The sequence below is a fragment of the Puma concolor genome, chromosome A2 (genome assembly GCF_028749965.1).
Source record: "Puma concolor isolate L17-30 chromosome A2, mPumCon1.1.hap2, whole genome shotgun sequence".
NCBI lineage: Eukaryota > Metazoa > Chordata > Mammalia > Carnivora > Felidae > Puma > Puma concolor.
Window position 1 is genome coordinate 140,013,764 of NC_141668.1, and position 21,296 is coordinate 140,035,059.

General features: G+C 44.2%; 1 protein-coding gene across 5 annotated transcripts in view; it reads left to right on the forward strand.

The window, feature by feature from the left end:
* PRICKLE2 (prickle planar cell polarity protein 2) overlaps positions 1-21,296 on the forward strand; it is a 330,155-nt gene that overhangs the window by 233,149 nt on the left and 75,710 nt on the right. For all 5 annotated transcript variants that reach the window (XM_086697678.1, XM_086697679.1, XM_086697683.1 and 2 more), the window contains one exon: positions 4,373-4,556. In XM_086697678.1, coding sequence (XP_086553804.1) covers positions 4,373-4,556 — 184 coding nt within the window. The remainder of the gene's footprint in view (positions 1-4,372; positions 4,557-21,296) is intronic.

The window sequence follows — 21,296 nt, forward strand, 5'->3', positions numbered from 1 at the left end:
TGGGCCTTTGTTTTCCTCTCTAGAAAGTGGGGATGATAATTTCTTTGTTGGAGGAATGGCGTGTTAATCTGGATTTCTGGGTGTAAGGTATAAGTTAGGCAAATGCTGTGCATTCTGCACATGTATGCACCTTCCCTAATTCTGATCACCTTCACGCTGCTTCACCTTTCTTGTATTCCCATAGCGCTTAGCATCACACATGATAGGGGCTTGGATAGTTGTTGACTAAATAGACCTTTAGCCCTCTGCCCTCACTCTGTTCTGTTGATCGTTCTACTCTGTGAGATTCATTCTGGATCTGGTTCTGTAATTCCGTGTTTTGTTTTCTTCTTGTCTTTTTTCTTTTCCTGGGGCTTGCGTTCATTGGGTTATGTCCATCAGACATTAAATATTGTGCTCTTCCTTGTACCGCTGGATACATGACTTGCTCTGATAAATATTCTGGAGACTGAATTTGGTAGAAATTCCTCTACATCTTGTTTTTAAAGTATGGCCTTCTAGTATAAACTGTTAGTCACCAAAGAGCTTCCTAAATTTGCTTAAGCCCACTGATTTTTTTTTTTTCTTTAAGTCATTAACTGGTATAAAAATATTTGGAGGGAAAAATCGCTGACCACTTCCTGACACCCTTGACTTCTTTACGGTAGCCGGTTAATTAAAGAGTTACTTAAAATGGGCTCTGACTATTTTTAAAAGTAGCAGCCAGGGTTTGGAAGGAACCTCTTTGAGTTTCGAGATGCAAACCAGATCCAAGTGTACATTCTGTCTGTGTATATTTTCAGTCAGATGAAGAGCAGGAGGTGGGAGAATCTGACAAGCCTGACTTGGCTGAACTAAACTGATTTTGTTTCTTGAGTACATTTTGGTGTCAAAATTCAGGCAAAAGACGTTAATAGAGTAAGGACAAAAACCAACCGATCATCTTAATAGATGGAAAAAAGCAGTTGACAAAACGCAACCCCCTTTTGCGATTAAAAAAAAGCACCCCAAAAACTGGTATAGAACGAGTCTTCTTCACCTTGAGAAGCGGCATCTGCAAAAAACCCACAGCTCAATACTACTTGATGGTGAAAGATGGGATGCTTTTCCTTTAGATCAAGACAAAGATGTCTGCCCTTGCCACTTCTGTGGACCATTGTACTGGAGGTTCTAGCCACAGCAGTAAGGCAAGACAAAGATATAAAAGGTATCAGATTGGAAAATAAAAAATAAAACTATCTCTCTTTGCAGATGACATGATCTCATATGTAGGAAATCCTAAGAAAATACACACACATACACATACACCATGCTCTTCAAACTACAAAAAATGAGGGGTGCTTGGGTGGCTCAGTCAGTTAAGCGTCCGACTTCGGCTCAGGTCGTGATCTTGCGGTCTGTGAATTTGAGCCCCGCATCGGGCTCTGTGCTGACAGCTCAGAGCCCAGAGCCTGTTTCAGATTCTGTGTCTCCCTCTCTCTCTGACCCTCCCCCGTTCAAGCTCTGTCTCTCTCTGTCTCAAAAGTAAATAAACATTAAAAAAAATGTTTTAAAAAATGAGTTCAACAAGATTGTATGGTGCAAGATGAATTGACAAGTACCATTGGTGTTTCTATCTACTAACAATCTCAAAATGAAAGTAAGCAAACCATTCCATTTACAATAGCACCAAACAGAATAAAATACTTAAGGATAAGCTTTACAAAAAATGTGCAGGACTTGTAACTAAAAAGCAAAAAATAGCATTGAAAAAAATTAAAATAGGCTGGAATAAATAGAAAGACATATTTTGTGCATGGGTTAGATCTCATATTTTCAAGATAGCAGTATTCTCCAAGTTGATCTCTAGACTCATTGCAATTTCTATTGAAATCCCAGCTGGATTTGTTTTTGCACAAAATGGCGGGATAATCCTAAAATTCATATTTCATGATGCAAATGTCAGGGACCCAGGAGAGCCAACACAGTTTTTTGAAAGAAGGGTAAAGTTGGCGGATTATATTCACAATTTCAAAACCTACTGCAGAACTACAGCAATCGAGACAGAGTAATGCTGACATAAAGTACATAGGTCAGTGGAATAGAATTGAAAGTCCAGAAATAAACCCTTATATTTATGATCAGTTGCTTTTTGACCAGACAATCCAATGGAGAAAGAATGGACTTTTTAACAAATGGTGCTGGGACAGTTGAATAGCCACACAACTATGAAGTTGGACTCCTACCTCACGCCATGCATGAAAATTAACTCATAATGGCCCATAGACCCAAATACAAGAGCCAAAGCCATAAAACTGCTCGATGAAAATATAGGAGTAAATCCTTATGACTTTGAGTCACACAGTGGTTTCTTAGGTATGATACCAAAAGCACAAGCAACAGCAGAAAAAGAAATAAATGGGAGTTCCTCGTAATAAGAAATGTGTGCATCAGTGGGCATCATCACGAAAGTGAGGACCACCCACAGAGTGTGAGAATATTTCTCCAAATCCTATTTCTGATAAAGGACTTGTATTCAGAAATATATCTAAAGAATGGTTATAATTCAGCAATAAACAGAAAATAACAGTTTTTAAAATGGGCTAAAAGTTTGAACGTTCTCCAAAGTAGATTTATAATAAGCACGTAAAAAGATGCTCAATATCATTAGCTATTAAGAAAATACAAACCAAAACCACAATAAGATGCCACTCCACACCCACTGGGATGGCACCAACAGAAAGATAATAGCGTGTGTGGCAAGGATGTGGAGAAAATAAAGCACTCATTCGTTCTTGGTGGGAATGGACGATGGCACTGATATTTTTAAAGAACAGTTTGACAGTTCCTCAAAATGTTACATGTAAAGTTACCATATCACCTAGTAATTCTGCTGGATATATACCCAAGAGAATTGAAAACATATTTTCACACAAAAATACTTGTATATAAACATTTAGAGCAGTGTTATTTACGAAAGTAAAAAAGTGGAAACAGCCAAAATGTCCAACTGATGAATGAATAAACAGAGTGTAACGTATCCACACTATGGAATATTATAATACAATAAAAGGGAAGGAAAGACTGGTACATGCTACAACATGGATTCACCTTGAACATCTCATGCTGTGTGAAAGAAGCCAGTTTCAAAAGACTACGTATTGCATGACTCCATTTGTGTGGGATCTCCAGGATAGGCAAAGCCCTGGAGATAGAAAATAGATTAGTGGTTGTCAGGGACAGGAGGGAAGGGAATGTGGAAAGTCACTACTCATGTGCCCTGGGTTTCTTTGGGGATAGTGAAAATGATCTGACATTAAATCGTGGTGATGGTTTCACAAAGCTATGAATATACTAAAAGCCAGTGATTTGTACACTTTAAAATGGTGAACTTCATGGTAGGGGAATTAGATCTGAAGAAAGCTATTGTCAAAAAAAATTAGGCGCATGTGGGGATTAGGATTCTGGGCTCTCTCATTGCCTGGATATGATGTTACCGAAACTAATCATAAAGATCTGAGTACCACATAGAACGGCTTATTTTCTTAAAATTTTATTCCTCCCATTTTTTCCCCTCTTTTTTATCATCGGAAGCTAGAAATGCTTTTGTGTTGCCGATATCAACCTTTTTACTGCTTCATCATTTTTGTAAGCATGGAAAAGAATAGAGGGTAACCTTAAAAGAGAAATCTTCAACTTTGGGGCCAGATTTTTATCTTCGGCTGCTACCTTTTCACATAATTCACATGCATGATCCTCTTATACTGCATATTAAAAAAAAACTATAGAGATTTGTGTTTCTGATGAGAGTTTCAAACCCATGGGGATATTTAGTACAGGTGACAATGTCTTTCCCATGAGATCTTGGGGCCAGATTTATTTCGTGGGAAAAACGTATTTTCGCTCTTTTTCTTCAAGAAAAATCTCACCTGCAGTTCTTTCTATAACCGCTTCCATTTTCCAAGCTTCTCGGAAGCTTTTATAAAAATGGTGTGTTTTCAATATTTGTTACATCCACAGGTAATATTTCTGGTCAGCATATGTATTATGTCTACTTAATTACTACTACAGGCAAGCAAATTTGCAGCCGTCCATGTCCAGTGCTCTGTCTAGTAAAAGATACTTTGGCATGGCTTTTGGGATATTGATTTAGAAGAACGGTTGAAGTCCAAGTTTGAACATTGTCATCCTGCTTACCTGGCGGCCTCTGACCTTCCATGACGTTTCCACATGTGTACCGCCACACCTTTTCCAAAGACAGGCGTGCTGTGGAACGCTGCTTTAGAGGCTCTTGCCAAGAGCCAGTTGCCAAGGAATGTGTTTATGGTTTGGGATCCAAGGGCTGGTGACTAGCAGCCAGTTGAAAATGGTTTCTTTTGCCTTCCTCCTCACCTACCGCCTTTGCTGCTTACAGGAAGATCTGCTTGCACTGCAAGTGCCCTCAGGAGGAGCACATGGTGACAGTGATGCCCCTAGAGATGGAGAAGACTGTCAGCAAACTCATGTTTGACTTCCAGAGGAACTCGACCTCAGACGACGACTCAGGCTGCGCCTTGGAGGAGTATGCCTGGATCCCACCAGGGCTGAAGCCTGAACAGGTACCATTCTTGATTGGGCGTTGGGGGGGGGGGGGGGAGGGTGGGGGCAGTTGTGGTTTGGGCCGCCCGTCCTTCCTCATTCCAGTTCAGAGGGAAGAGTTAACTTTGCTGATTCAGAGAAGTGGTTGGGGCTCCATGGGTTGAACGGCTTCGGGGGCCCCGGTGGGAACTGAGTCCTGCGTGGGCCACCGTTAATTCATTCTGGATTGCCATTATTAACTGTCAACAGAAGACTGACTCGAAACTTCTCAGGAACAGTGGCTTTAAAACATGAGAGAAGAGGGGCGCCTGGGTGGCGCAGTCGGTTAAGCGTCCGACTTCAGCCAGGTCACGATCTCGCGGTCCGTGAGTTCGAGCCCCGCGTCAGGCTCTGGGCTGATGGCTCAGAACCTGGAGCCTGTTTCCGATTCTGTGTCTCCCTCTCTCTCTGCCCCTCCCCCGTTCATGCTCTGTCTCTCTCTGTCCCAAAAATAAATAAACGTTGAAAAAAAAAATTAAAAAAAAAAAAAAAAAACATGAGAGAAGGAAACTTGATTTTTGAAGGGTGGAAGGGATTTCTACATCGGCCATGAATCTCTAAGATTCTTTGTTAAAGGAGAGGGAGGAAATAGGGATTTGCCTTATTCTTCCCAGTGATATATGCTGTGTTTAAATACTAAGTTTGGCCTTGCTCTGCAAAGAAAGACATTGGCATTTCCTGAAATATTTGGCACTTCCTACAGGCTGTAAATATTATTGGCTTGATTAGATGAACTCTGTTTCTCTCTGTTTCACTGTGTTTTTCTCAGGGATGTACAGCCTCTGCTTTGTATTTCTATAGTTGGCGTTTTCTCTTCCACAGACTCATGTTGGCTTAGAAGTCCCCTCTTTTTAGCTGGATACTTTGATGAGCTCTGAGCGGTGCACCCCTCTTTTTCCCTCTGACACAGAAAATTCTTCCTCTAGTGATCTTCTCTATGCCTAACAGAATGTTTTCAAGCTTAAAATACCCCTGAAATGTGAAGTCAGGAAATCTCTGCGCGATAACGCTTCTGGAAAAAGTTCTTTATGATTAAGAAAGACCCAAGAATTCCCAAGTGACTCCCGAGTTAGACACGGATAACATCTCTTTGATGAGCCATTTCTCATTGTCTTCTAATGTATGAGGTCACAAATTGGCACCCGAAGTCAAGCACACTGGCAGGATTGGCTCAGCTAGCAAAGTTTTCTTTAAAATTTTGCATTAGTGACTAATCCTTAAAAATGAGGAGTTTTAATGTAAAAGTTCATAGTTGTATCTTAAAGAATTGAGGATCTGGCATCTCATCCCTGCAAGGATCAGTGCCGGCCACTGAGCTGGATGCTGGCACTTCTTTTTAGACAGTTGGATCTCTCCGGATCGCCCAGTCCATTTCAGCCTTTGATGTTACCTTCCCAAGCCCTACAGGCGCTTCGTTTTTGTGATCTCTGTCCTAATTCTTACTAGGAAGAAAATGTTTTAGAACAGCAACATTCACAGAAAATGATCTCCATGAGATTTTAAGGGAGTTCTGTGCTGAGATATTAGCAGGAAGAAATAAAACCATTGTCTCTCAGCTTACAGGCTAAGGTTCTATCTTTATTTTCTTCTGCTTCAGTGAAGATTGTGTTATTAAAGAGTAGGTTTCAGAAAAATGAGAGTATTTGATTGAGTTTGTCTGAAAAGTCAAATGAGGTGGTGGGTGACTGAGAATCTTTGACATCATCGCCCTGCTGCCAGTGTTTGAGCAGTGAATTTTCACACCTAGATACATCTGTGAGCTTGTTTCATTTTCTTGCTAACCTCATTTCCAGCAACTTCTAAGAGGCCCATCTCTCTTTTGTTCGCATTGCTTTCTGCGAAATTGGGCCCTGAAATTCTGAAGTTAAGCTATTTTGGGTTCCCTGCTTAGGTAGACTCTTCTCTAAGACCATGAAACATCATTCTATGATTTTCAGATGTGGAGAAAATTTTCTGTAGGACCAAGAAAACAGGCGGTTGTGGAAACTGGAGTCTTGGTTCAATTCGCCAATTCTGAAGTGAGCGCTTACAGTATTTTTGGAGGCCGCTTGTCTCATCCAAAAGGAACGTTATAGGGAAACAAAGAACCACTTTCTTTGATTTGTTTTGCAAGAAAACAATTAATGCTCGTCAACAAATGGGTTGAATTATGTCCAGTGACAGGATATTCCCATCTCTTATATAACTCTCCTGTTCCTTGGATGGTCTCCTCTATTCCCTGAACTTAGTCAAACCTATGTGACACAGAGAGTTAGAAAGGGCATTTGTTCTCCAGAGAGTGAGAGATTATCTCTTCAGACTCTTTGATCGACTGTATATTTGCCTAATAAAATACGAGTCTATATTTAAAGGTGTTTGAAGGGATCATGTTGGACGAAAGAAATGGAATCAAATTTTAAAATTATGATATCGTTCAGGCGTGTGGGGGCTCAGTTGGTTAAGCACATGACTCTTGAGTTCAGCTCACATCATGATCTCATGATTGTAGGATCAAGCCCCGTGTCAGGCTCTATGCTGACAGCATGGAGCCCACTTGGGATTCTCTCTCCTTCTCCATCTGCCTCCCCCCGCCAAAAAAAAAAAATAAAAATAAAAATGAAGATAAAATTATGAGATATTTTAATATCTATTATGGAACTTTTTATACATTTAAAGGTTTTTTTAAGACTCTAATGTTCTTTTTTTTTTAAATTTTTTTTTTTTCAACATTTATTTTATTTTTGGGACAGAGAGAGACAGGGCATGAATGGGGGAGGGGCAGAGAGAGAGGAAGACACAGAATCGGAAACAGGCTCCAGGCTCTGAGCCATCCGCCCAGAGCCTGACGCGGGGCTCGAACTCACGGACCGCGAGATCGTGACCTGGCTGAAGTCGGACGCTTAACCGACTGCGCCACCCAGGCGCCCCTAAAACTCTAATGTTCTAAGAATGTTCTAAGATTAAAAAAATTGGGGACCCTGAATGCCTTTCACTGAAAATGCTGATGTTTAATATCATGATAGTCGTCTCTGATTTGAGAAAACTCCTTTTTTTACCAAGAGAAATTACAGTGAACATTAAATGCTCTGGGCTGCAGGCAAAATACTAAAGACTAGTTAGGGTTAAGAGTAATGTGCTTTCATTTCTGTGAGAACCTTTCATTTTACTCCCTGATCACGGGGTTGGTAGTATACCTTCAGGTGATACTCTTTATTATTCTATTGCTTCTGAGAAATGCCTTCAATTATATGTAATGCACATGGAAGTCACCTCCCATTTAGAGAGGTGTTTTTGAATATGGGCATTTAATTTCATAAAAATCTCCTCGCTGAGTAGCGCCTGGGTGGCTCAGTCAGCTTGAGTGTCCAACTCTTGATTTCAGCTCAGGTCGCGATCCCAGGATTGTGGGGTCAAGCCCCACATCGGGCTCTGCGCCGAGTGTGGAGCCTGCTTGAGATTCTCTCTCTCCCTCCCCCTCTACCCCTCCCCCCCCCCCCGCCCGCTCTCTCACTCTGTCTCTCAAAAATAAATAACACATTTTTTTTAAATCTTAAAAAAAATCTCCTAGCTTCAAAACCCAACCTTCTTAAAGTAGTTTGAGAAGTGGTACATACGACCGATGATGCCAGAAAGGAAGGGCGTTCATGTTGTGACTTTTAAGGATTTTTAGTCACTGGGGCCGCTCACACCCCTCTCCCACCCGTTCGCTTCAAACAAGGTGTGTCCTGTCATCTGGAGAGCCCTCCGCGACCTAACCTGCCCTGATTGACCATCTGTGCTCGTTTCCAGTTTGTCTTCATGCTCGCTAGCATGTGCCCCATCTCCTAGAGCTGTCGGGGTGATAAATTTATAGTGGGTGATACTTCAGGAAGAATTTGGAAAAATATTTAGGACGCCGTAAGAACTGTAGATGGTGAGCAGGGGTTCTCTACCGGAGCCCTATTGGAATTTGGGGCTGGGTAATTTTTTGCTGTTGGGACTGCCCCTTTCAGTGTAGGATTACTCGCAGCTTCCTTGGCCTCTCCCCATTAGATCCCAGTAGCATAAGCCACCCACTCCCCAAGACCTTGGGATGACCAAAGCTGCCTCCAGACAGTGCCCAGTGAGTGACCCTGGGGGTTCACTCAAGTGGGGTTGAGAAACACTGGATGAAAGTGACGTTAAAACCTAAAGGGTCAGTCGGCAAAATTTTGGCTCAGTCGAGGCATAAAAGGCTGACCCAGATCAGCAGTTCCTTGAGTGCCTACCATGTTCTAGTTCCAGTGGCATAGCTGCTCCCTCCTGACAGGGTCAGGTATTTGGCAGCGTGAAAAAGGGGGGAACCCTTGCTGCCTGAGCAGAGGCCGTGCTTTCCAAACCAACAGACCCTGCTATCCTCAGTGAGTCAAAACAAGGATTGGAGTGGGGTGAGGACCAGGGAGTGGCACATGGGCCACCTTTTATTCTCCAAAACAGAAATCGAGTTCTCCTTTGATATAGGGAAAACTGGCTCGTTGAAAAAAAAAAAAAAAAAAAAGAAAGAAAAGAAAATACGAGATACCTAAGGAAGTGGATCAAAATCACCCGTAATTCCACCAGTAAGGAGTATTGTTTTGCAACCTTTGTAATAGGCGTGCCGCAAGTATCTTTGTAAAAGGAGCACTTTCTCTTTTGTTTCGGACAAAAAAACGCGATGATGCCGTCCATTTACCCTGACTTTCGCTTCACTTCATCTCCTGTGAACATTTTTCGGGATCTGTACCTTTAGATCCAGGTTATCCTTTGGAAGAGTTGTTTGGTCCTCCCTGGGAGTTTCCAGCGTGGAGACCTAGTGGTACCACCCACCACTAGGGGGAGCATTTGGAAATGGATGTTTAGAAGGGGGTACTTAACGGTCAAAATAATTCCACTAGCGTTAAAATGGGTAGCAGCTTGGGACGCTGAGCATGCAGAAAATCGCCAGATGTTTCTACAAAGACAAAGCAAGTCGGAGTGCCAAGAGTGCCACTGTTGAGCACCCTGAGCTGACGGTTTCTTTTTGAAGGGTGCCTTGTTGGCAGCTCTCCGCTGCATTAAATAAGGTGGGGGCAGCCGTCGACCCTGTGCATTTGCCTTTTCCTCTCCTGAAGAACAATTCTGAGAGGTGGAGTGGTCACACGTAAGCCTTTTTAAGGCTTTTGACTTGTTGTGGGAAACTGTCCTCCAGAAAGGTTATAACTGGTAAGTCCTCTGGGTACACAGTCTTCGCCGGGCACGTGTGGATGTGTTTTTTCTGTTCGTTCTGCTCAGTGCTCCATGCAAGCCTGAAGACGCCCTTAGGTTGCTTCTCCTGAGTGAATTCCTCTTTATCGATGTTTTGGATACTCCAGCATCTGCAGACGGTAGACACTTCTCAAATATGAACGTCCCTAATCCTTGGCTTCCAAACGTTAGTAATATTCCCTTGGCCTTAAACTGTGTCTTTGCGCCTCAAGAGCAGTGATTGGGTCATTCGTCCAGAAGTCTCAACTCGCGCATCACGTGACCACAGGAAGGCGGCAGATACCAGGAGTCAGCGTCCAGCGTTCGGCTTTCATAATTCTGCCCCATGTGGCAAGTCAGATCATCCAGTGCTGCCTACAGGAGGGGGTGAACTAGTTGGTTTCGAGCCCCGTGAAAGTGTGGAGTATCTCTCTTGGAGGTACATAAAAGTCTTTGTTTGGCTTTTCATTTAGTGACCGTTGCTCATCCATCAGGTATCAGCTTAAATGCGTTTCCTGAAGGCGCATCTCTGACCACCGCCTACACCCACTGTGAGATTGGGTCCTCAGTTACATGCTGGGTAGCAGTCCCTGCAACTTCCCTTATTAGCACGTTTTCAAATGTAATTAAATACCTGTGTGATTATCTGCTTGGTGTTGGCCTCCTTCACCCTGCTCTAAGACCCGAGAGGGCAGGGGTCTTGTCTGGTTCGTTCTTCACGAATCCCCCAGCGCCTAGCACAGTGCCTGACCCGTGGCAGCCAGCCAGCAGATACTTGTTAAGAGACAGGCAGATGACCCAGATGCTCGGCAGAAGCAGAAAGGTTCAGGATTGCATCACACGGAAAAGACAGAAGTCATCAAAATGTTTTGTTTTTTTTTCTAACATGAAGGATTATTCTGTATCAGGTTTTCCTGCTCCTTGTGTTTCTCTTAAAGGTATGTGTTCTAAGCAGATTCCCCTAACCATTTCGGTGGCTTCAGGGTTTTCTCAGCTTACGGGGGACGGGAGACTGGGGTGCTTTAGCCCACACGTGCATGAAAGCTGCTGACTCTAAGACCCGGGCCTGGAGCATGGTAGCAGGAGCCTAGGGTCTGGCAGGGAATCATTTGCATCTCAGTCCAAATGTGGGGAGCCCTTTGGGAGCCACAGGGCGAGGAGGAAGAAGCAGCATGGTCCAGCGGGAAGAACCTCACCTCTGCAGTCAGGCACATCTGGCCTCTCCTCCGTACCTTTCTGACCGAGAAAGGTACTCAACTTTCCAAGAGTGTTGGTTTTCTCATGATGATGATGATGACAGTGGAGAAAATCCTCAGCGCTTGTTACGTGCCCACCACCGTTTTTAACTTTGCTTGCGTTACCCTATTTAATTCTCGAATCAGCCTTACCGGGTCCTTGTCACTCCTGTCTCTGTGTCAGAGGTGAACAAAGCAGGGCTCAGATTTAACAACGTGCCCCCGGCCACACAACCGAGCAGCAGAGACCGATTCAGTCTCCAACAACCCACCCTGGGAGTTGGTATTCCTCGATGGATAGGCCCCAGGACCCCGAATGAAGGAGCGTGTGCACACAGAAGGTGCTCGCTGAAATGGTTGTCACCCTACTGCCCTTCCTGTGAAGCTATCGTGTCACCGATAACTGTTGCCCCGAACTGAGGAGGCAGCAAGAGGGGGAAAGGAACAATTGCTTGTCCGGGACAGAGGAAGGTTGGGTGAGGGTGGAGGACGGTTAACAGGAGTCCCACGTTCCTCCTCAGCCTTCTCCAAAGCTTTCAGTCAAATCATTTCGAATTCTGCCGAGACAGAGGCCTTTCTTTTCCCAACGTCGTCTGCTGTGTGAGTGTTGTAAAGGTGCAACATCTTTCCTTCTTTCAACATTTTTTCATTGAGGCAGAGCGTGAGGCGGGGAGGGGCAGAGACAGAGGGAGACACAGAATCCGAAGCGGGCTCCAGGCTCCGAGCTGTCAGCACAGAGCCCGATGCGGGGCTCGAACACACAAACCTGTGAGACCAGGACCTGAGCCGAAATTGGACGCTCAACCGACTGAGCCACCCAGGCGCCCCAAGGTGCAACATCTTTCTAATGAAGTTCTGGCTCCACTGAGTCAGAGCTACTTGGACAGGGGCTCAGACGGGGCCACCTGACTGAGTTCTCCCGTGCCCCAAGCAGGTTTCAGAGCTGTCTGCTGAAGAGATGAGCTCCCCCACCCACCTTCCTTGGTGCCTGAAATCTGCAACATCACCATCACTAGGCCTAGGAGGAGTGAGTCCATAGGCTGCTCATAGGCCGTTTGTGCTGCCCCTCAGGGGATCAGCAAGTCAGCGGGGGGCATCACTTCTGGCTCTGGCCTCTTTATTTGCCGCTTAGAGCTTCTTTCGCACCCGTCTCTGATGGGTGGGCTTCTTGGCGGTGCTCCCCTGGACTGTGGCGGTGCTCCCCTGGACTGTGTTCCCCCTGAGGGGGTAAGGAGAGAATCAGAGACTATGCTGGAGAGTTTTTCATGCATCCATTCACTTATTCAGCAGATACTCATGTGTACCTACTATGCTTCAGGCACTGTCCGAGACACTGAGGATAAAACTATAAACACGATAATTAAGGTTTCTGCTAGATTGTAGTTGTAAGGGGGTGGGTGTTGGAGACCTAAATTAGAAAGCAAATAGATGTTCCAGATACGTGCAAAAAGAACAATCATTTTAATAACAGTGCTGTAAGCATTTAGTGGACTCATGTTTACATGTGTTGGCTGTTGTGCTAGGTGCTTTACTCGTTGTGTCTCATGTAATCCATACCATGAAGACAATACAGCAGCTTCTGTGATAATGGATGTGGACTGGCATGTTGGGCAGACCGGCTAATCTAGATTGATTGGTCAGGGGCAGCCTCTCGGACCGGCGGTATTTGAACTGCTGCGGAATGACCTGAAGAAGCCAGCCATGCAAAGATCTGGCTTGTTGAAGATGGTAAAGTGTCCATTTCGTGAAGCTCAGAAGGGAAATGAAGTCAGTACCAACTTTGTATTTGCATCAAGAATTGGGCGGGGGGGGGGGGGGCGCCTGGGTGGCTCGGTCAGTTGAGGATCTGACTCTTCATTTCGGCTCATGATGTCACAGTCACCGTCCCTAAGAGCGAGCCCTGAGTCAGGCTCAGTGCTGACAGCACTGAACCTGCTTGGGATTCTCTCTCTCTTCCTCTCTCCCTCTCCCCACCCTGCCGCACTGCCCCCCACCCCGTGCTTGTGTGCGTGTACACATGCACGTGCTCTCTCTCTCTCTCTCTGTCAGTAAATAAACTGAAAAATATATATATTTTTTAAAAAGGGGAGCACCTGGGTGCCCCAGTTGACTGATTCGGCGTCTGACTCTTGATTTTAGCTCAAGTCATGATCTCAACGGTGAGATTGAGCCCCACATCTGGCTCTGCACTGACAGTGTGAAGCCTGTTTGAAATTCTCTCTCTTTCCTTCTCTTTCTGCCCCTCTCCTGCTCTTATGCACCTGTGCTCTCTTGCGTGCACGCTCTCTCTCTCAAATAAACTTTTAAGAAACTTTAAAAAAATTTTGGGCAGGGTGTCGTGGATGGTTTGGGGGGAAATGAATGGAGCCCATGCAGTATCCAGCTCTTGCCAAGGCATCCAGGGATGCGAAGCCTGGAAAACCCCACGGCCTTGGTGGCCTCTGGGACATCGAAGGAGCCCTCACACCCATCGCCTTGATGTTCCTGCCTGCAAGTGGGGGTAAGGCAACAGAGAGCCCCCGTATAGATACTCTCAATAGGTTGATGTCTACCCCTTTTATCACGTGCCCTCCCTTTTCACACGTGAGCCTGTTGGAGGAAATCATACATTGTCTCTTTCACCCCAGGTACTCGGTGCCTAAAATAATGCCTGATGCCGATTACTCGTTCTGTGAAACAGATGTTACCTAAATAGACCATCACATTGGTCTTGTACTGATCCTTGTACAAAGTCCCTCCCTTCTCCAGGGAATACCTTGCCACTCAGAGAGGATCAGAAACTCCACTCGCTTGCCACAGGTAGTAAGGGGCAGAGCCAGGATTCACACCAGCTGTCTCTGCAGCCTCAGTGCTTGTTTGGGCTCTTCCTCCTCCACCCCTCTTTCTTCTCCGGTGACCCACCCAGGCTATCAGATCCAAGGAAGCCGACTTGGCATATGTTGGAAGTACACGCCACATGCATCACACAAGGCCCTTTCATTCTTAGGGGAGGGAAGTTTCTTCTAATCTCAGGTTGACTCTGGTGACTAAGGGATTTCTCTTTTCTCCACCTCCAGTTTCCCCATCCCTGCAGGAAGCAGGAAACTTCAAAGGCTAACTTTGTCCCGTCAACAGTCTCTGTTTATCTCTGGCTCTTCTCACTCTTCAATCCTGGCCGACAGCCCACGTGGCGAGAACCACATTTCCTCTACTCCCTCCAGTGGCCCCCATGTTCCTGTGCAGTATTACATACCTGGACACTCACCGGTGATATTCATTCAGTGGGTATTTATGGAGTGCCAGCTATATGCCAGGCCTTTTCCGGGCGCTGAGGGACAGCCACGAGCAGACCAGTGTCCTTCCCCTTACGAAGCCGACATCGTAGCAGAGGATGCTGTTAACAGTAGTGTGGAGGCAGACGACTTGCAGAAAGTGATGTGTGCTAGAGAAGCAATAAAAAAGGGTGACATGGTTTAGACGCAGAGAGGACAAACGTTTTCTGCGAAGAGCCGCACAGTAATTATTTTAGGCTTTGGAGGACATATGTAACCTCTATCACAAATACTCTGATGCTGTAGTGGAAAAGCAGTCAGAGACAACCCGTGGGTGAATGGGCATATGACAGTAAAACTTGGTGTAAAAGAAGTAGTCAGTGGGCCTGATTTCACTCAAAGGCTATCGCTTCCTGGTCCCTCATTTAGAGAAGCTGCTTTAGATGGGGAGGGGCAAGGAAAGCATTGTTGAGGAGATGACATTTGAGCCGAGTTGTTGCTCCAGTTATTACTTGTAATGTTTTCTAGTTATTTGGAGAGAGAGAAAGAGAGAGCAAGTCAGGGAGGGGCAGAGGAAAAAAGAATCCCAAGCAGGCTCCATGCTCAGCAAGGAGGAGCCCAACACAGAGCTCGATCTCACGAACCTTAAGATCGTGACCTCAGCCGGAATCAGGAGTCAGATGCTTGACCAACTGAACCACACAGGCTCCCCTCAGGCTGAGCTGTTCCTTAGATGACCCACGTTTTGTCAGCCTCGTCCAGTGGTTTTTCAAAGTAAGGGTCCTGTACCGCTTGGGAACTTTCCTAAAAATGCAGACTCCAAGGCTCTGTCCCAGACCTACTGAACCAGAACTCTGAAGGTGGGCCCACCATTCTTTTTGGACTCTAGGTGTTTCTGATATGTGCCAAAGCTTGAGAACGGCTGCTCGAGGGTCGTGGGAAAAACCGGTGTTCGGAACACATGGAGCCACATCTTGGCTCTGCCCGTTTTTAGCTCTGTGACCTTGAGTGGACTGAACTTCGCTTGTTTTGTCTTGTAAAATGAAGAGACTCTTGCCTAAGTCTGAAGTAGCTATGAAGACTACCTAAATTTCTCTTTAAAATGCCTAGGGGATGCCGACCCCTAGCAGGTCCTCATCGAATGGTACCTACTGTCGTCACCATGACCGTTATTTGGGTCTTTAAGACACTGCAGCAGAGTTGCCTGGGGATAGTAATGGGATGAACCCCCAAAACTACCCCCTTCCATCTCTGGCATCTTGCCCCTGATTGACGTCTCTTGGACACAGCCTGAAGACAAGGTTGTTAATGTTAAAGGGGGAATTCACGATGCTTTTAAAATCCTTTTACCGGCCCTGCTCCTCAGCCCCTTGCTTGGTCTGTTGACCCAGAAAATGCTCCGGTCCCTGCTGTTGCAAAGCCATGAATTTTACAGCTGTGACTCACCCCTGGGCTGGGTCCCCAGTGTCAGCACCCAGCTTTGCAATTCACTACAGGCTATTGACAGTTTAGTCTTTTTTTAACGTGCGAAGCTATTTATACCAAGAGGGACAGAGGCCGGTAGATCTGGGGGAAGGGAGAGACGAATGACAAAGTGGTTCATCTCTCTGGGCCCGCTGGGTGGTTCTGGTTCATAAGACGGGAATGCACCGTCTAATAGCCCCTTTAAAAACCCCACAAACACCATCATTAGACTCACCAGCCGTTTGCACTATCATCTTCATTTCATTATTCCATCAGCACATGCTGAGCTCAAAATGGAATTTCATGGCTACGGTAAGGCACACCGCTCTCCAAGTGGATTGGATTACATTTCTTCCAAGCGGCCTCTCCTGCGTTCACCTTCGCCGTCACTCATCCCAGTGCTTTCGGTGCAGCGTGAGACGTGAGTGGGGAAGGGAGGCAGAAGGAGGCCCAAAAGCAATCTCCCGCACAGTTCTCAGGAAACCAGTCACGTCGACGATGCCGTGTTGATCTTGGCTCCGTAAATGCAGTGACATCATCACATGGCAATGGGAAATATGCCCGTGCACGGTATTCAGTAAAACTGCCTGTTAATGAACTTGTTTCCAACAGAACTGTCAGAGATGGGCCTAGAAGCTGGGTTCAGGCTTCAGGGCCTTTGCCGGATCAAATCAGCAGCATTGCGGCCAAGTTCTACCAGCAGGGCCTTGTCAAGACTTGTGTCCAGAGTGTGATGCCTGGGGAAACCAAGGCTCGTTTGCAGACACAGGAAAGGTTAGCTGCCATTGGATTCTCCAGCTCTCAAGACGGATGGCCTTTATACTAAATGCATTCTGGGATCCTCAAGATTGCGAGTGGGCCTCAGGACTGGGACTTGCTGCCTGTGTTCACTGCTGCCCGCCCTTTTTGCGGACTGTGTAGCCTACCCTGTGAGCTGGTGTGACAATTGATTTACTATCAAGATGATCTCTGCCTTATGACTCGTGAGATATTTTGAGTAGTTTCATGGGATGGTTGGATGAATCTACCATCAAGCCCACTGATAACTTTCTCCACCTGTCCCTCCGTTCAGCTATACGCTCATACCCTCACCCATTTATTCATTTGACAGTTATTTTTTAAGTAATCATTACCTGTAAGCCCTCGGTCCAGGTGTGATCCCGGTGTGGCTGTTTTCCAGGAGCTTCCCAGCTCCTGTCTTGAGATTTTGCATGCTATGATGTGGACTCATTCGCAGGCAGATGTAGACAGTCCTCTTTGCGGAAGATCCACAGAGACTTCAGGCTTTGTGTTGGTCTCCTGTGGCTTCCATTTGTTTCACTTCCATTTCGTTCTTCTTGGCTCGTGGTATTCCCGAGTTTGAGCACTGACATCCACTAACTCCGTGTTCAAATCCCAGCTATGTTGCTCCCAAACATTGACCAAGGTAATCCGCCTTCCTGAACCTTCCTTTCATCATCTGAAAACCAAGGATATCATTATGTAACTATAGCATGGTTGTAAGGATTGAATGAGACAATACTTTAAGCATGGAGCTTTAAAAACGGCTGCTTTTAAGCTTTCTTTTGAATAGGCAAAAATTGGAAACAAACCACATGTCAATTAATGGGCCAATGGATAAATTGTGTTGTATTCGTACAGTAGAATACTATTCTGCAATAAAAAGGAATGGACTTTTGATACATGCAACAACATGAATGAATCTAAAAATCTTTATTCTCAGTGAAAGAAATCAGACCAAAAAGTTACACACTCGAGGATTCCATTTATATGAAACTCTCGAAAATTCAATCACTAGCAGATCAATGGTTATTTAGGGATAGGAGAGGTGGGGAGAGTGGGAAGGAGGAAAGGCAAAAGGGAAGAGGAACCTTTCAAGGATAATAGGGTTTTTTTTTTCTCTCTTGTGATCATGCTGATGATGGCTTTGTTGCTATATATGTGTATATGTATATCAAGTTTTATCAAGTTATGTTCTATGAATATGTGCAGCTTATTATATTTCAGATACCTCAGTCAAATGAACTAATGAATGAATGAACAAACGGACTTGCTCTTTAGCAGATAGGAAGGCAAGCATCTTCTCATTCCAATGGTGAGGTCTTCCTAGAGTTCCACGGTTGCCTCAGAAATTAAGTGAGCCTTTTGGCCAAGTACTGTCAGAAAGAATTTGCTTAGTATTAATTATACACAATAAAAAGGAGATTTGGGACAGAAACTCGTCAACATCCAGATGGATGGCACTGAAAACTCAGTTCCACAAACTGGCTCATTTCATCATCTCTGTAAATTCTCTATGACAGTACTTAACATGTAGTTGGTACTCAGTAAATACCAGTGGTTGTTGTTACTGCTATGGCGCCTAGAAAGACTGATTGAAACTCAGTGATCAGCTCTTGTTAAGAGAAGCTAATTACTCAGGAAATTGCTAAACCTGCATTTCCTGAAATGCATTCATAAATTCATAAGCTCTCGCTTGAGAGAAGATCAAGGCTGCCACATAGAGTTGTACAGTTTGTGCACTGCACAAAGGTGCCCGGGCTAGGGGGTGATTGGAGGCTGATATTCACCTAGGCTCTGATGACTCCCAAAAGGCGGAGCACATCTTGTTTAGCATAAGACACCTTGCAGCTCACCTTGCCGTAAGGCAGGACTCTATCTTGAGAGATTGGGGGCTTTTTCTAATTTGTAGTTGGGAGGGTATCTGTAATTTCCCTAAAGGTACTGAAAAGTCTAGCACCAACCTGTAAAGAACTGTGAGCATTAACTAGCTCAGCTCATTGATTACTTTATTTCTTATTTCCCTGCAATCCTGGGGTTCTGGGAAACCTCTTGTTTGACTCTTGCCAAAGAATGTTAGAAGAGGTGGTGTTTCCATTGAGTAAGTGGTAAGGGAAAGGAGGGAGGGTTTTTTCCCCAGTTCTCATGGTCAAGATTGTGAACACCCAATGCCTTTTTCTAGTTTCTCCTTCCTCTTTCACATTTAACAAATCATGGCAAGCATCAGAGCCTTGGACAGAGAGGCAGGAAGGGATAAGAGCTGAAATACCAACCAACTAATTTTGCGAACCACTTGGCAACTCTCTTCCTGTTTGAGGGAGAGGTTCAAATCGATATAGATAAATTTGACCTTGAGTTTGTTCATGGTTATGAAGCATCCGTCTTCTCCTGAACTCCATTGCTGTGTGGATCATCAAGAATTCATCTGGATGATGAATATTTCATAAGAAACAATTCTGGTGAAATAAGATCAGTGGGTGGTCTTTCCCAAGCATAGGGATTGAAAGCCATCTCTATGGTATCAGACACACTTGGGACCTGATGCACATCTGCCTCTCCCTGGCTGTATTTGTCATTGGAGCAGGTGTTTTGTTTTTTTGTTTTTTGATTTTTGTTTTTTTGCCTTGGTGAAGTCATTTTTCTTCATTTATAAAATGAAATTGTAATGGTTCCTGCCTTAGAGGGCAACTAACACCTGGCATCTCAAGAAGCTTTAAATAGAATTACCGATTGGAAGTCCAATTGGTGTGAATACACTTTACCTGGAAAAAACCATCTGAGATAACAAAACTGGGATCTCCGTCTGATAGGGGAGTGAAATGATAGTCTAGAGAATGGGGGAGAGGGTGGACAGACACAAGAACTATAGAAATAAGACCACAGATATTATTGAACCTCAGGGTGCCTGGGTGGCTCAGTCGGTTAAGCATCTGACTTCAGCTCAGGTCATTATCTCATGGTTTGTGGGTTTGAGCTCAATGTCAGACGCTGCACTGATAGCTCAGAGCCTGAAGCCTGCTTCAGATTCTGTCTCCTTCGCTCTTTGCCTCTCCCCTGCTTGTGCTCAGTCTCTTTGTCAAAAATAAATAAACATTACAAAAAAAAAAAAAAAAGAAATGATTGAACCTGAACCTTGTGTTTGATGTTTAAGAACGCGACATGGGAGAAAGTGTATAACTTTGCACATTGTCACATGGAGCCAGAATTTAAGGAGTAGAGTTTATTTCCTTTACCAGTCTTCCCCCTACAACATCAGGGAAAATACTTAAGGACTGTAGAGGAGGCAGATAGAAACAGGGGCATTCAAGTCCAGAAAGAACTATGAATCAGAAAATTTCAGTTTCAGACAGTGGTCTCTAAGTGACCTTGACCAAGTTCCTTAGCACCTTATAGCTTCTGTTTCTCATTTAGAAAATAAGGATGTTAAGTATTTTCTTCCAAGTATAAAGTAAGAATAAGGAAGGTAATGTTTCTAAATTGTTAGGAAAAAATGTGATAGTGAGCAGTAATCACTATTGATGTGATATTCTCTGTCGCCTTCCTAATTTTTTTGCCTTTTTGATCTTCTGTTGCCTGAGAGAGGTATCTTAAAATCCCTCATTGTATTTATGGGTTTGTTTATTCTTGAATTTCTGTTTTTGCTTTATATGTTTTGTGGCTGTATTTTGGGTGCCTGCAAGTTTATTTTTCTAGATTTTTCCTTTGTTTTTGTAACATCTCTGTTTAGTGTTTTTTGCATTTGATTTACTTTAACATGAAAATCATTTGTATGGTTTTTAAAAAGCTTATGAATGCTGCATGAATAATATTGTCCTAGAATATAAATAGTGGACCAGTGGCTATTACAAAGTGATCGACAAATGTATCACTAATGATGCTGAAGTGACCAAGGATCAGTTAATCACACGTAAAATTTCTGTTTTCACTACTAATTATATTCACTTAAATTCTGGTTTGTACAGTATTAACGTTGCACACTAGCCTCCTTTGGGTGAATAATAGCAAGCAAGAGTATGCTTTTTCATTCCTTTATTTCAACCTTTTCTCATGGTTGTGTTGTAAGTAAGCAGCACATGATGGATATTGTGTTTTACTTCTAAACTGATAATCTTTTCATCCGTGGATATAATATATTTACATTTGTTGTGATCACTTAGATAATCATTACTACCACTTTTTTGTTGGTTTGTGTTTGCCATCTTTTTTCCTCTCCCTTTTTCTGTTTTCTTCTACTTTTGAGTAGAAGCTTCTTTCATGTTCCTTCACTTTGGGAAAACTATAGACTACGTTCCTATTTCTCTAGTGATGGCCAACTACTTCCTCACATCCAACCACACTGGACCCCTTGCCGCTGTTCAAGTACCATGAGCTTCTTTATCCTCACGGTATTTACACGTCATTCATTTTTAACAAGTATCCGTGTTTCCATCCTTCTGATTATGACAGGGAACTTAGGTGATGTACTTTTAGTAGCATTTCTTAGCTTTTTTTTCCTCCCATCTTGAATAGCCTGCATCTCAGTATGCTGTTTCAGCCTCCTCACTTGAGTTCGTATTTGCCCAAGCCTCGGTAAAACAGTTTAAAAACAAAATCATATGAATATTAATAATTTTGAGATCATTTCCTGTTTAGTTTATATCCTTGTTTCCTTTTCTTAACATAGATAAGAACAGACGTGGAAACTCCCCATTTTGATAGGTTTGCTTTCTAAAATATCTATGAGGGGCGCCTGGATGGCTCAGTCAGTTGAGCGTCCAACTTGCACTCAGGTCATGATCTCACGGTCTGAGTT